This window comes from Alternaria hordeiaustralica (genome assembly GCF_023758085.1).
Source record: "Alternaria hordeiaustralica strain BMP 2776 chromosome Unknown scaffold_1, whole genome shotgun sequence".
In the NCBI taxonomy this organism is placed as follows: Eukaryota; Fungi; Ascomycota; class Dothideomycetes; order Pleosporales; family Pleosporaceae; genus Alternaria; species Alternaria hordeiaustralica.
In genome coordinates, this window is record NW_026056773.1 from 3,758,008 (window position 1) to 3,772,243 (window position 14,236).

A 14,236-nucleotide genomic window follows, 5' to 3' on the forward strand; every position below is an offset into this window, starting at 1 on the left:
CTTAAAGCTTCAAACAGACTTGACAAAGTTTATGGGGTATGGGGGCTAGTGGAGGATGGGGCCGACTTTGGAATCGACTACGATATCAAACCGCAGGACCTTCTCGTCAAACTACTTCGTTATAGTTGGACTCACAGGTCACGGCTGAAAGGCACTGCTGTCATCAGAGAATTTGTTGTTGTTATGTCTGAAGCTCTAGGCGTCAGATGGTCTGAGTGGGAAACCGACAAGCAGCTTAGATTAACACACTGGGTCTTGCCATATGTAATGTATAGTAGTTTTTATCTCTAAATATAAGCTGCCTTAGGTATTACTAAATTATAATTCTCTAGATTTAATAAGTATCCTACCTACCTATCTAATTACACAAAAGACTAGAACTAAATATTTGTACACAATCTATTAGTTAGGGCGTTAGGGTTAGTGCCTTAGCTTGCTAAGCTCTAAGCTTATAACTAACTTTGTTTTTAATAATTTTTTAGAAGCCATATGTAATGTAGACAAGTCCACTCAACTGGGACTTGTATATGTCACAATTTGAAATTAGGACCCACCATACACACATGTCGACAGGCTTCGCTAGAGTAATGGCCTAAAGGTTACATGCTTTCGCGGAGGACATGTTCGCGCAAATCACTTCAGCAGAAAACACTGAAGACAACTACGTCACATCAAGGCGTCGCAACCCTCTCCACCCCAGCAAACCTCCCCGTCCTATGCACCAACCTCCCCTTCACCCACACAGCCACCGTATTCCGATCATCCCCACTATACACCCACTTCTCCACCAAATCCGACCAGCTCTCCCAGCCAAACACATCAACCGGCCCCTCCTCAAACGCCCCATCCCGACAACCATCCTCACCAACAACCCCCAGACTAATCATTTGCGCATCCCACTCCATCCCCACTTCAAAACCTCCAACCTTATCCTGCATCCCCACGACTGCCGCCCCACCCCTCGTAGCAAGAAACAACGCTTCCTCCGTTGACAGCTTCGCTTTATCTTTCGAAGTCTGAATACACAGATGCCGCGACACCCATATCGCCTGCCGCACATTTTCTAATACCGATGGCGAGTTTCCGCCCGAGACATCTGTACCCAGACCGATCGTGTGTCCTTCTTCCAGTAAATCGCGGATCGGCGCACAGCCCGATGTGATCGCCGTGTTCGACGCCGGACAATGCGATATCTTGCTCTTGCGCTTTAGAACTAGTTTGCGTTCTTCAGGGGTGAGATGGACGGCGTGGGCTAGGATGGTTTTGTCTGTCAACAGGCCGTGGGTGTCGTATACATCTGCGTAACTTTTGCTATCAGGGAATAATTCCTTGACAAGTTCGATCTCGCCTTTGTTCTCTGAGATATGCGTCTGAACATGCGTATCCGTTTCTTTCGCCAATTTCCCCATAGCAGTCAGGCAATCCGGTGAACAACTCGGCGCAAAACGGGGTGTGATGATGGGTTTTACAATCTCGCCTTTGGGGTCGATGGAGCGGATGTAGTCGATACTGGATTTTGAATCTGCGTAACTTGTTTCGGTGCTTGAGTCTCTGTAGTACTCAGGGCTTAGATCGCTGTTCATGCATACGCGGCCTACTAGTGCTCTTTGACCGCGCGCAAGACATATGTCTGCGAGGGCGTTGGTGGCGGGGACGTGGATTGTGGCGTAGTAGGCGGCTGTTGTTGTGCCGTGGGATAGGGTTCGTGAGACGAAGGTTTGGTAGACGCGGTGTGCGAGGGGGAGTTTTGAGAAGGAGGATTCCATGGGGAATGTGTATTTCTGTAGCCAATCCAGTAATGTCGTCTTTCCGAAAAGGCCGGTGTTGGGATGTTGGGGGGCGTGGACGTGTGTGTCTATGAAGCCGGGGAAGAAGAAGCCAGTGCCGGGTATCTCGACGATTTTCGCGTCTGTCCATGAGTCGCCTTTTTGCTGGATGAGACTGGGGAGGTCGCCTTCTTGGATATCTTTTTCGATAAAGCGGATTATGCCGTTAGAGTCTACGAAGATGGCGCCGCGTTCCTGGATCTCGAGTGTTGAGAGCGATTCGCTGTGCACGAAGGGGCCGACGTAAACCGTATTCGATATGGGTGATGAGGCTGCCATGATGATGTAGGTGTGCTCTTTCCGTCAAAATTCCCCCTTTTTAAGTTCGAGTTGCGCGTTTGTATTCGGTGGATGTGAAGACCTGTTCTAGCCGCGGCAACAGATCGGAGCAAGTACCGAGACGCAGCCTCTAGTGTAGAACTTCGCGAACAGGGCGGTTGTCGAAATGAACTTGTACTTTACACAACCCGTGAATGTCGGAGATTTGGCAAAACGAACGAAAAGACAATCAAGACAAGAGCAATATAAATCGAGTGGCACTGGCGACCTTTATCAGTTGCCAGACGTAAGAACGGCTACATCCGGTTAGCCACTCGCTAATGCCTAGCACGTGGGGAGCGGAGCGGAGCCCCCAGGGCTATCGGCGTACTCCGATGCCACACTACCAGAAGAAACAAAATGGGCGTTTCACTCCCACAGAGTTGACGAGTGAAAAAGGAGAGAAAGGGACGGGTAGGTGGTCATGAAAATAGGATTTGAAGGTTGCATCTCGCAATGCGCCGCTAGCCTATCGCTACAATCGCCTATTTCGTTTCATCAAACTTGACCCCAGGCTTTCCTTTTTGGCAACGCCGGGATATCCATAAACCGTGCCTAAACTCCACAAAATGGCTGCGTTGCAAAAGTAACACAAGGCCTTGCTTATCAAAGCCGACTTCGTAATCCAAGTACCAAAATCTCGGATTAGAGGCTGTAATCGTGGATACCCTGTGGACCCTGGTCGTTGTAATCGGGACGGGTCATGTAACCCTTACTTTGACCCTGATCGACAACGAAGATGACCTTGGCTGCGACCTGAGCGCCCAAGAAGGCTGACTCATCAAAACCAACGTCCTTGAACTCGGGGAAGTACTCCGGCGGCTTGATGAACTTGATTGATGTGGGTGTTTGGCCGTGCGATGAGTGGGTGTTACCTCCCATGCCAGGCATGCCTCCGTGTGGCATCATATGTTGTGTCTGAGCAGTTGTGGCTGCAAGGAGGAGCGGGTTGACTTGGGAGCCGCCGTGCGGGCCAAGCTGGGGCTGTGGTGTGTTCGCCCCGGTTCCCATGGGCGTTGACACGTTGGATGGGATCTCGGATGTGAAGATTGTGGCGGAGGACGGCGAGACCAGATACTTAGTCTGGATGGTTTGGAGGAGCGACTCTTTGAAGCCTATATAGATGTCAGTGGATGCACGATGATTGCTGAAACATGGTACATGACTTACCTCGTAGTTTTGAACCGTTACCGCAGACGATGAGCTGTTCCCATAGATCACTTCGTTTGCCAACCTCGTCGATGGACGATATAGCTCGGTGCACAGCGTCTGCAATCTTCTCCAGCGTACCATCACCATCTGCCATGAATCGCTCGGTGCCAACCTCGATCTCACGTCTTATCGATCCTGTGCGTTTGCCGGTAGCACCAGATTCGCTGGTGCCGTTCGCTTCGGTTGCGGATGTAGGCTCGCCGTTCTCTCCATTCTCTTGTCCCTTCCTGTTTGGCCCTTCGTCCAGAGCGCCCTTCGCATCTGCCATCTCCTGGGTATTGAGGTTCATGTTCTTCAAAGTGTCCAGAAGCGCGTGATCTTCGTAGAGGAATGTAGCCTTCTCCAGTCGGGAGTTGGGTAACCTGACCGGCTTGTTGGCTGCTGGAGCCGGACCACCCTTCTTTTTCGCATTGGCCTTTTCCTGCTTCTCCTTCTCCTTCTTAGCAAGGTACTCAGACATCTTGCCGCCAGCGACGATGCTTGCGACATCCAAGACACCTTCACTCTCTTCAAGACTCGCGTCTTCGCCGACCTCCGTATCGATACCAGGCCCTCGTGGCACGTTTCCAATGGAGGCGGCTGCTGCTGCGCCAGGACCGGTTGCGCCCGTTGATGCGAGCGCTGCAGGGTTGGTCGCTGCGTCTTTGGTAGCCGCATCTCCTGGCCCTGGTAGCGGAACACCCGGGGGCAGAAGTTCGCAGATGGGTGATCTCTTCAGTTGTTCACACATGTCGCGGTTGAGACCCTTGGACTTGAGCTTAGACAAGAGCCCTTGGGTAAAGGCCTCGCCTCCACATCCTTCCAGTGAGACGACGCGACCCTGGGTGTGCGGGATGAACTCGCTGACAGCGGTGATGTCTGCCTTGTCTTTGCCAACGTCTATCACTGTCGCTGTGTGTACACCGTATGCCCATGTCGTTGCCAATGCCGCATCCATAAGCCCGAACGCGGGCACCTTGAACTTCTCGAAGAAGAACTGGGTGAGCTTCTCGTGCTCTCGCGGAGTCCATGCTGGTTGGGTGATGAGGAGGATCGGAGTGTGGAAGGGCGGGTTCAGAGAGTTGTAGGTGTGCGTGATGAGGGCGAAGAAGCATGGCCAGTCAACGATGCGGCCTTGCTGAATGGGCCATATCGCGCCTTCTTCCGAAACGCGGTCTTCTTCCCACACTACATCATCGTCGCCCTCGGTGGGCTTCTTTTCTTCATGCGATTCGTCGGTGGGGTCGCCATTCGTCGCGGCCGGTTGATCTTGCTTTCTCCGGATCTTGTAGGGCTCGAATTCACCTTCCTTCTCTGCAGGGAACATGCGCGATCTCACGCGAAGACGCGCGGGCGTGAAAGACTCGGGGAGCCCCAGCTGCGCGACTGTCGTCTCCGAGCCCGGCGCAATGATCTAAGGCGGTTAGCGCATATGCGTTGCTTCGAGTGCACGTGAGACTCACGATTATCTGGTCATCTTTGAAGGGCGGCATGGTGGCGCAATGGGTGATGTTTACAAGCTCCGGCGCGCGAGTGAGAGCTCCAGGCCGCGGTGGAGTTTCGCGACTTCCGCGCTAATCGATGCACGGGCCCGGCCTTTCACAAGCTGGCAGTGGCACCCCACATGCAAGCGCCCCCAGTACATACCCGCGGATTTCAACGTGCCCGCTGCACGGCATATCATGGGATTCCTGTCTTTACCGCCCTAGATTAGCGACTCTAGAAACGTCTCGAAGATTGACTCGTGACGGTCCGAATTCGGCACTGATCTTTCCTCGCCCACCATGGCCACCATGGCAGTCTCGGGAACTGCCACTTCTCGGTCACTGGCGGATGTTTCCAAAGCAGCAGTGTATAACACAGCAGAGGCGCTCTCCAACTCTGTACTCGGCATGAAGCCCGCTGACACCACGCCGTCGACCAGCTTTGGTCTATTGGGCCGTGTCATTCTGTCCATCTTCAGTGTCCTGCCCACCGTCTTGTACTGGATTACCTATACCCTGCCGACATGGCTATTCACGCTGTTTTCTATGAGCTTGACCTTCACCATGAACTTCACAACTCTGTACGTTGTCAACCCCCAACACATATCTTAGCTAAACATTTGTAGGATGCTCGTCGTCGTCTTTGTCGTGTCCACCGTCAGTTACTTCGTGAGGTACCGATACATGACGATGTACGCACGACTACCGCCTGAACCGCAGCGTGAAGAACCACAGGTCGAAGTATTTCCTGACAGCGCCGAAAATGACTCCAAGCGCGGCCTGTCCAACTACTTGGATGAATTCTTGAGCGCAATCAAAGTGTTCGGTTACTTGGAGCGCCCAGTCTTCCATGAACTAACACGCACGATGCAGACCCGTCGGTTGGTGGCTGGCGAGACAATTCTCTTGGAAGAAGAGAAAGGCTTTTGTCTGGTAGTAGATGGCTTGGTCCAGATCTTTGTCAAGTCGAACCGAAATGATTCGGATTCCGATGAAGACGATATGGGAGGGGAGTCATCCGGCGACGGCGCGAACCAGGGCCACCGGCAGGGCTATCAACTTCTTACTGAAGTCAAGAACGGAGCCCCAATGTCTTCGTTATTCTCCATTCTCTCTCTGTTCACAGAAGATGTGAAGCTGCGTCATGACGAAGATGAGGACACGCGTCCAAGCTTCCCAGGATCGCCTCAGCAGGATGTAAGGCCATCTATGTCACGGAACAGTAGCTTTGCATTCGACGATTCAAGACCGCACACACCAAACCAAGTCCCTGAGGCCAAGTTCGGGCATCGAAGAACATCGACTCTGAACAGTCCAACAGCAGGCGGGCGCCTTCAAGCCGTGCCGCCTCTGTCCTTGGATCTAGACGGACTTGGTGATGAGCGACTCAAGCACAGCAAAACTCGAGGGTCACCTTCGCGCCCTGCGAAGCCTAAATCTGCCCACCCAGACATTGTGGCGCGTGCGACTGTAGACACAACCATCGCTATAATCCCAGCCACTGCATTTCGTCGACTGACGCGCATATACCCCAAAGCAACGGCGCACATTGTTCAGGTCATCCTTACGCGCCTTCAAAGAGTTACGCTCGCAACCAGTCATGCTTATCTCAGTCTGACGAATGAGGTCCTCCGCACGGAGAAGCTCATGAATAAGTATACTACATACGATCTTCCCGGCTTTCTGCGTGATGCTCCACTTGAGCGACTGAAGGAGAAGTTTGCGAAGGAGACGGAGCGCATTGGCTCAGATGAGGGAATGAAAGGCATCGCGTTACACAACCCCGGCGCCGGCCGACGACGAAGGTCCAGCGTATCCCTTAGAAGAGGAACCGCTGCGCAAGCCCGCCTTGCCGCCGCTCGTGGGGCCAACGCGAACGCAAATAACGAAGCGTTACCCAAAATCACTTCCCCAGATCAAGGACCACGCAACGACCGGATCAGCGCAGGTGACCTGTTGACCAATTCACAAATGGCACGGGGAACTGGCCGGAGTGGCCGCAGCAGCTTCTCACAACCATACCAACATCAGCAGGAACGGCGGGACAATCGTACACCGTTGGACGCCAGCAATTTCAACCCTTTCGCATCTCCGTCGCTGCGCCCAAAAACATTGCACCGGCAAGAATCTATTGATGAAGCAACTGTGTTCAGGGAGTCTATACTGGGATGTATGTTCAAGGCTATTGGACTCATCAACCCAGAGAACCCCATGCCTAAGCCGACCGCGTCAGTGGAGCAGTCACCTCAGCTTGTCTCCTTCGATGCCAGGAGACAGAAGGCTGTGTTCACAAATGCATTTGGCTTCATGGACCCGTACGCAGGCTCCAAGGATGGAGACACGGAGTCTATAGCATCAGCCTCTGGCATGTCCAGTATGAGCGCTGCCGGCCCACACAACATTCTGGAAGAGATCGTCAATGATGTGGAAATCGTCTTCTTCCCCAAAGACTCTGTGCTGGTGGAACAGGGAGAGAGGAACCCTGGCCTGTATTACGTGATTGATGGGTTCTTGGACGTGAGCGTGCCTGTGGAGGAAGACGCACCTGAATCCAACGTACTAGGGACCCTTCCTAACGGGCCAGGCTATACCGAAGATGACCTCTTCGGCCCATCATCCCGCCCGCCTGGATCAAGCACCCCTTCGCGAACTGCTGCCGATGGTACCAAGAAGAAGCGCACAAGAAGGAGTCTATTCATGACCAAGCCTGGTGGACTAGCTGGCTATCTTGGAGCAGTATCATCGAACCGATCTTTCGTCGATGTCACAGCCAAGACCGATGTCTACGTAGGTTTCCTGCCTCGCTCAGCCATTGAGCGGATCGTCGAACGTTACCCGGTGGTATTGCTCACAATCGCGAAACGCCTTACAACACTTCTACCAAGGCTGATCCAGCATATCGATTTCGCTTTGGAATGGGTTCAAGTAAACGCAGGTCAAGTGATCTACAACCAAGGAGATGAGAGCGATGCTATTTACATCGTCTTGAACGGAAGATTGCGCGCCATCCGCGACGCCGAGAACAGCGCCGTAAAGGTCATTGGTGAATACGGACAAGGTGACAGCGTCGGTGAACTCGAAGTGCTCACAGAATCATCACGACCGGGTTCACTACATGCCATCCGAGATACAGAGCTTGCGAAGTTTCCGAAGACGCTATTTAACAGTCTGGCACTAGAACATCCTGGCATCACGATCAAGATCTCAAAGATCATCGCGTCCCGCATGCGAGCTTTGGTTGATGACCCACTTCATGAACAGAGTAAAGAGCGTGGGACGAAGGCCACTCGCGCGAATGTGTCCTCGACAGTCAATCTGCGCACCGTCGCTGTACTTCCCGTGACTGCTGGAATCCCGGTAGTGGACTTTGGAAGTCGTTTGGTCAACGCATTGACGCAGATTGGCATGCCGCAAGGCGTGGTCTCTCTGAATCAGGCTGCCATTCTGAACCATCTCGGACGACATGCCTTCAGCCGCATGGGCAAACTCAAGCTCTCACAATATCTCGCTGATTTGGAGGAAAGATATGGCATGGTGATTTATGTCGCTGACACGCCAGTCAAGTCGCCATGGACCCAGACGTGTATCAACCAGGCCGATTGCATTCTCCTTGTGGGTCTAGCTGAATCTTCCCCAAACATTGGCGAGTACGAGCGGTTCCTTTTGACGACGAAAACAACTGCACGCAAAGAGCTAGTGCTTTTGCATTCTGAAAGATACTGTCCGTCGGGTCTGACCCGGAAGTGGCTGCGCAACCGCCCTTGGATCAATGGTAGTCATCATCATATCCAAATGTCGTTCCGCGCAACCTCGGAGCCAGTTCATCACGCTGGGCGACGCTTTGGAAATGCGCTCAAGCAACGAGTCCAAGTCATTCAGGCTGAGATCCAGAAGTACACGTCAAGAAAAGTCCGCCAGACGCCTCTCTACTCGGCAGACACACCATTTAAGGGTGACTTCCATCGCCTCGCACGACGTCTGTGTGGTCGCTCTGTCGGTCTCGTATTAGGCGGTGGCGGTGCTCGTGGCATATCGCAAATCGGCATCATCCGCGCACTTGAAGAAGCTGGTATTCCAATCGATATCGTTGGCGGCACATCTATTGGTAGTTTCATAGGTGCACTGTATGCCTGGGATGCAGATGTCGTTCCCATGTATGGGCGCGCGAAGAAGTTCGCTGGTCGCATGGGCAGCATGTGGAGATTTGCACTCGATCTGACCTACCCTTCGTAAGTTTTCCCTTCTCTACAAAAAGTTCAACGCTGACTACGAATAGCGCTTCCTACACCACCGGCCATGAGTTCAACCGCGGTATCTTCAAAACATTCGGAAACTCCCAGATGGAAGATTTCTGGCTCGAGTTCTACTGCAACACAACCAACATCAGCAAGTCGCGTTCGGAAATCCACACGAGTGGATACGTATGGCGCTACGTCCGCGCATCCATGTCACTTGCAGGATTACTTCCTCCGCTGTGTGACAATGGCAGCATGCTCTTGGATGGTGGCTATATCGACAACCTGACTGTTACGCATATGAAGAGCCTCGGCGCAGACGTCATCTTCGCTGTGGACGTCGGCAGTCTCGACGATAACGCGCCGCAGTCTTTCGGTGACTCATTGAGTGGTTTCTGGGCGACGTTCAATCGGTGGAATCCATTTTCTAGCTTCCCCAACCCCCCGACGTTATCGGAGATCCAGTCGCGCCTCGCATATGTGTCTAGTATCGATGCGCTGGAGCGGGCGAAGAATACGCCGGGATGCAGGTACATGCGGCCGCCAATCGATCCGTATGGCACGCTTGACTTTGCGAAATTCGAAGAGATCTACGAGGTGGGGTACAAATACGGTAAGTGAAGACGCAATCTTTGGCTTTGAAAATGTTTTGCTAATGTGGTGCACAGGCAAAGAGTACCTAGCGCAGCTCCGCGAGCAAGGAATCCTGCCCGTGACCGAAGAGACGGAGAAAGAAAAGAATCTCCGACGGACAATGGCACCGCGACGGGCGAGCATCTAGTGTGGTTGAACCGTGCTCAGAACACGCGGAGAGGACTGAGATGCGGGTTATGTGGATATCAAGTAATAGAATGCAGCGGTGGTCAGCGTAGTTTTGCCCAATGAGTGCTAGGAATGCGTGTGGATGCAAGGACAGTCGGCTTGGGGTTTAGTGGCACGCGTCGGCTAGCTTGGCCAGGGTCAGCTTATCACCAACGGCGCGGATAATGACGGGTTAGAGTGTAGATAGCGATGAATGAAGGCGCACTGTCACCGCTGTCAATTTGAGCATCTTGAGGTTTCGCGATCCAAGTTCTTCCTTCCCTTGTAAATCCTCACTTTGCATTTCCCTGGGTTGTGGGTGTTGAACGCGTTTCCCCCGCCAACGTCACCACCACTGCAGTGGCGAGCCTCCCAGACTTTTGAGCAATCGGGCCAATTGCTCGCACAGGACTCGCTCAACAGCACACTAATCTTTCTGTTAAAAAATACTTGCTTCCTGGGGAGACTCCCCGTAGCATCACTGCAACCACACAGCCAACATGCGCGCAGCGTGTATTAGGGCAGCTAGCACTGCTAGCCGGCTCACACGATCGTCGTGTGTCGCCCAGCTACCGCGTCCCCAGCTCGCGGGCACGTCGTCGCGCGCCATCGCATACCAAACCCTGCAAACTCTCCAAAAGCGCGGGTTCCAGCAGCAGACGCCAAATGCGCAACAGGCGGCCGCAGCCGCAGCCGTCGAAGCCGCAGACGATGTATTCGACACCCCGCCCCAGCAGACCGACTCGGCGAGACCCTTCGATGCGCTCGACACGTTTCCCCGCCGTCACATTGGGCCGTCTGCCGAGAGTGCGGAAGCCATGCTCAAGGCCCTGGATCCGCCCGTGGGCAGCCTAGACGAGTTCGTCCGCCAGGTTATACCCGCCGATATTCTGTCGGCGCGCGAGTTGAAGATTGGCAGCATGTCCGAGGGCCTGAGCGTGGAGGAGTGGCAGGCCCATGGCGTGCCAGAGTCTGTCTTCCTCAACACCGCGAAGCAGATCATGAGCCAGAACAAGCCGGGCAAGAGTCTGATCGGACAGGGATACTATGGCACCAAAGTCCCGGAGGTCATCAAGAGGAACGTCCTCGAGAACCCCGCTTGGTACACTAGCTATACCCCATACCAGCCAGAGATCAGCCAGGGACGTCTGGAGTCGCTGCTGAACTTCCAGACTATGGTCTCGGATCTGACTGGCCTGAGCATTGCAAATGCGTCGGTGCTAGATGAGCCTACTGCGGCGGCCGAGGCCATGACCATGTCCATGGGCATGATGCCTCTGTCCAAGCAGAAGAGCAAGAACAAGACTTTCCTCGTCTCAGAGAGGTGCCATCCCCAGACTCTCGCTGTTCTGTACTCGCGCGCCGAGGGCTTCGGTATCAAGATTGAAGTTGCGGACGTGCTTAAGGACAACAGCAAGAGGGTGGAGGAGCTGGGCCAGGATCTTGTCGGTGTGCTCGCTCAGTACCCAGACACTGACGGAGCTGTCAACGACTTCCGCGGTCTCGCTGACAAGGTGCACAAGACTGGTGCTCTTTTCAGCGTTGCGACCGACCTCCTCGCCCTCACACTGCTTACTCCCCCGGGAGAGTTCGGTGCCGACATCGCTTTCGGAAACGCACAACGATTCGGTGTCCCTCTGGGCTACGGTGGACCACATGCGGCCTTCTTCGCCTGCGACGAGAAGTACAAGCGCAAGATCCCTGGTCGTCTGATCGGTCTGTCAAAGGATAGGTTGGGAAACCCTGCGGCACGACTCGCGCTGCAGACCCGAGAGCAACACATTCGCCGTGAGAAGGCTACCAGCAACATTTGTACGGCACAGGCTCTGTTGGCAAACATGAGCGCTATGTACGCTGTGTACCATGGACCCAATGGCTTGACTGCCATCGCCAAGCAGGTCGTTGCAAAGGCTCGCACGATCCAACAAGCGCTCATCGCCAATGGCTACAAGACTGGCCAGCGCGGAAAGATGGACAACGCACCTGTCTTGTTCGACACAGTCGTTGTCGAGACAGGCGACAAGACCGACGCCATCATCTCCGCACTCGCGAAGAACGAGATATTCGTACGAAGGATCGACGCCCATCACGTCGGCATTTCCGTTGATGAGACCACCGGTGCAAACACGATCAACAAAGTATTGAATGTGTTCAACGGAACTCGCAACAACTGGTCTTTTGCCGAATCTGTCGACATTGAGGTCCCTGAGCCGTTCAAGAGGACCAGCGAGTTCATGACCCACCCAGTCTTCAACTCGCACCACTCCGAGACAGAACTTCTTCGTTATATTAACCATCTGTCTTCGAAGGATCTGTCTCTAGTTCACTCGATGATTCCTCTTGGATCCTGCACGATGAAGCTCAACTCCACCGCAGAGATGGCACCTGTATCGTTCGACACCGTTTCCAACTTGCATCCCTTCTTGCCTCTTGACCGTGCCACCGGATACTCCGACATGATCAAGCAGCTGGAAGACGACTTGGCCGACATCACTGGTTTCCACTCGGTTTCGCTACAACCCAACTCTGGTGCTCAGGGTGAGTTCACTGGTCTTCGCGTCATTCGCAAGTACCTCGAGCAGCAGCCTGGCAAGAAGCGCGACATCTGCTTGATTCCCGTCTCGGCTCACGGAACCAACCCTGCTAGTGCTGCCATGTGCGGCATGCGTGTTGTACCCATCAAGTGCGACCAGGCGACCGGTAACCTGGACATGGCGGACTTGAAGGCCAAGTGCGAGAAGCACAGCGAAGAGCTCGGTGCCTTCATGGTCACCTACCCCAGCACATTTGGTGTCTTCGAGCCCAGCGTCAAGGAGGCTTGCGACCTGATCCACCAGCACGGCGGCCAGGTCTACATGGACGGTGCCAACATGAACGCCCAAATCGGTCTCTGCTCACCCGGCGAGATCGGCGCAGACGTCTGCCATCTCAATCTCCACAAGACCTTCTGTATCCCCCACGGCGGCGGTGGCCCCGGTGTAGGCCCCATCGGAGTAAAAGAGCACCTCTCACCCTTCCTCCCCGGCCATCTCCGCGGCGAAACTGGTGGCGCCCAAGCCATTCACCCCGTCAGCGGCGCGCCCTGGGGAAGCGCCAGCATTCTTCCCATCAGCTGGGCCTACATCAAGATGATGGGCGCCGTCGGTCTCACCCAAGCCACTAAGATTACCCTCCTGAACGCAAACTACATCCTCTCCCGCCTGAAGCCACACTACCCGATCCTCTACACCAACGACGAAGGCCGCTGCGCCCACGAATTCATCCTCGACGTCCGCGGCTTCAAGGAAACCGCTGGTATTGAAGCCATCGATATCGCCAAGCGCCTCCAAGACTACGGTTTCCACGCTCCCACTATGAGCTGGCCTGTTGCCAACACCCTTATGATCGAGCCCACGGAGTCGGAGAGCAAAGCCGAGCTAGACCGTTTCTGCGACGCGCTCATTAGCATTCGCAAGGAGATCAAGGAGGTTGAAGAGGGCCAACAACCCAAGGAGGGTAATGTGCTTAAGATGAGTCCGCATACACAGCAGGATCTGATCACTGGCGAGTGGCAGAGGAGTTATTCGAGGGAGAAGGCGGCGTATCCGTTGAGTTATCTCAAGGCGAAGAAGTTCTGGCCTAGTGTTGCGAGGTTGGATGATGGTAAGTCGATTACCCTTTCTTCTGGCGATTTTTGAGGATGCAGACTAACAGTGCAATAGCATACGGCGACACAAACCTCTTCTGCACTTGCGCGCCTGTCGAGGGCGAGGATAGCGATATCACTGGTGCTGCTGCGCCTACCCCGACCTAAGCGCTCACCAGCTCCTGACTCACGACAAACAACGGCTCCCGGGATCTTCTTCTCGGGCTTTTCTTTTTACCTCTTTGCATCAAAGGTGTGGGGCTCTATCGGATAGGCCTCTTTCTTCAACAAGCACCCCCAGCGTGGGTGTTCTGGCGTCTTTACATTTACATCACCATGGCATGGCTTCAACACTTGCTGGTCGATGGATTTATTTTTGGGGGCTTTACGAATGCATATGTGGCGTTTTCTTTTTGCTGGGTATAGGTGGTGCTATGATAGCTCGGGAATGAGATGATATTTCATGACGCAAAACGTCGTGTTTACTGAGTCTTTGTGGTTGATGTGGCTTGTGTGACGTCGTGAGGATGGTTGCAAACAGTTTCGAAGACCTCCGCGGCAAGCATTGCGGACGGTGCGCGGATTTAGCGACTCACGTGCATGACCGCGACTAGCTTGGCTGTGCGCATATAAAAGCCTCCCCGATGCTGTCTCTTTCTCTCCTTCCTCATATTACATTCTTCTGTGTTTTTTCAAAACACTACTAGCGCCAGACGATGGGGTGACCAAAAAGAACCACATCGCATTCTATATGGG

General features: G+C 53.9%; 4 protein-coding genes across 4 annotated transcripts; 2 read left to right on the forward strand and 2 right to left on the reverse strand.

Annotated features, from left to right (window-relative positions):
- Positions 1–671: 671 nt before the first annotated feature.
- J4E84_001217 (uncharacterized protein) lies at positions 672–2,105 on the reverse strand (the record flags this gene model as incomplete). Its single annotated transcript, XM_049383851.1, has 1 exon — positions 672–2,105. The coding sequence occupies one exon, from the start codon at positions 2,103–2,105 to the stop codon at positions 672–674; it is 1,434 nt and encodes a 477-aa protein (XP_049249369.1).
- A 684-nt stretch (positions 2,106–2,789) lies between these two features.
- Positions 2,790–4,828, reverse strand: J4E84_001218 (uncharacterized protein; the record flags this gene model as incomplete). The annotated part of the gene is made up of 3 exons (XM_049383852.1): positions 2,790–3,259; positions 3,315–4,749; positions 4,799–4,828. The coding sequence occupies 3 exons, from the start codon at positions 4,826–4,828 to the stop codon at positions 2,790–2,792; spliced, it is 1,935 nt and encodes a 644-aa protein (XP_049249370.1).
- A 300-nt stretch (positions 4,829–5,128) lies between these two features.
- On the forward strand, positions 5,129–9,835 carry NTE1 (phosphatidylcholine and lysophosphatidylcholine phospholipase; the record flags this gene model as incomplete). The annotated part of the gene is made up of 4 exons (XM_049383853.1): positions 5,129–5,400; positions 5,446–9,048; positions 9,096–9,667; positions 9,723–9,835. 4 exons carry the CDS (start codon positions 5,129–5,131, stop codon positions 9,833–9,835), a joined length of 4,560 nt encoding a protein of 1,519 aa, XP_049249371.1.
- A 520-nt stretch (positions 9,836–10,355) lies between these two features.
- On the forward strand, positions 10,356–13,648 carry J4E84_001220 (uncharacterized protein; the record flags this gene model as incomplete). The annotated part of the gene is made up of 2 exons (XM_049383854.1): positions 10,356–13,497; positions 13,557–13,648. The coding sequence occupies 2 exons, from the start codon at positions 10,356–10,358 to the stop codon at positions 13,646–13,648; spliced, it is 3,234 nt and encodes a 1,077-aa protein (XP_049249372.1).
- Between the last annotated feature and the right edge of the window lie 588 nt (positions 13,649–14,236).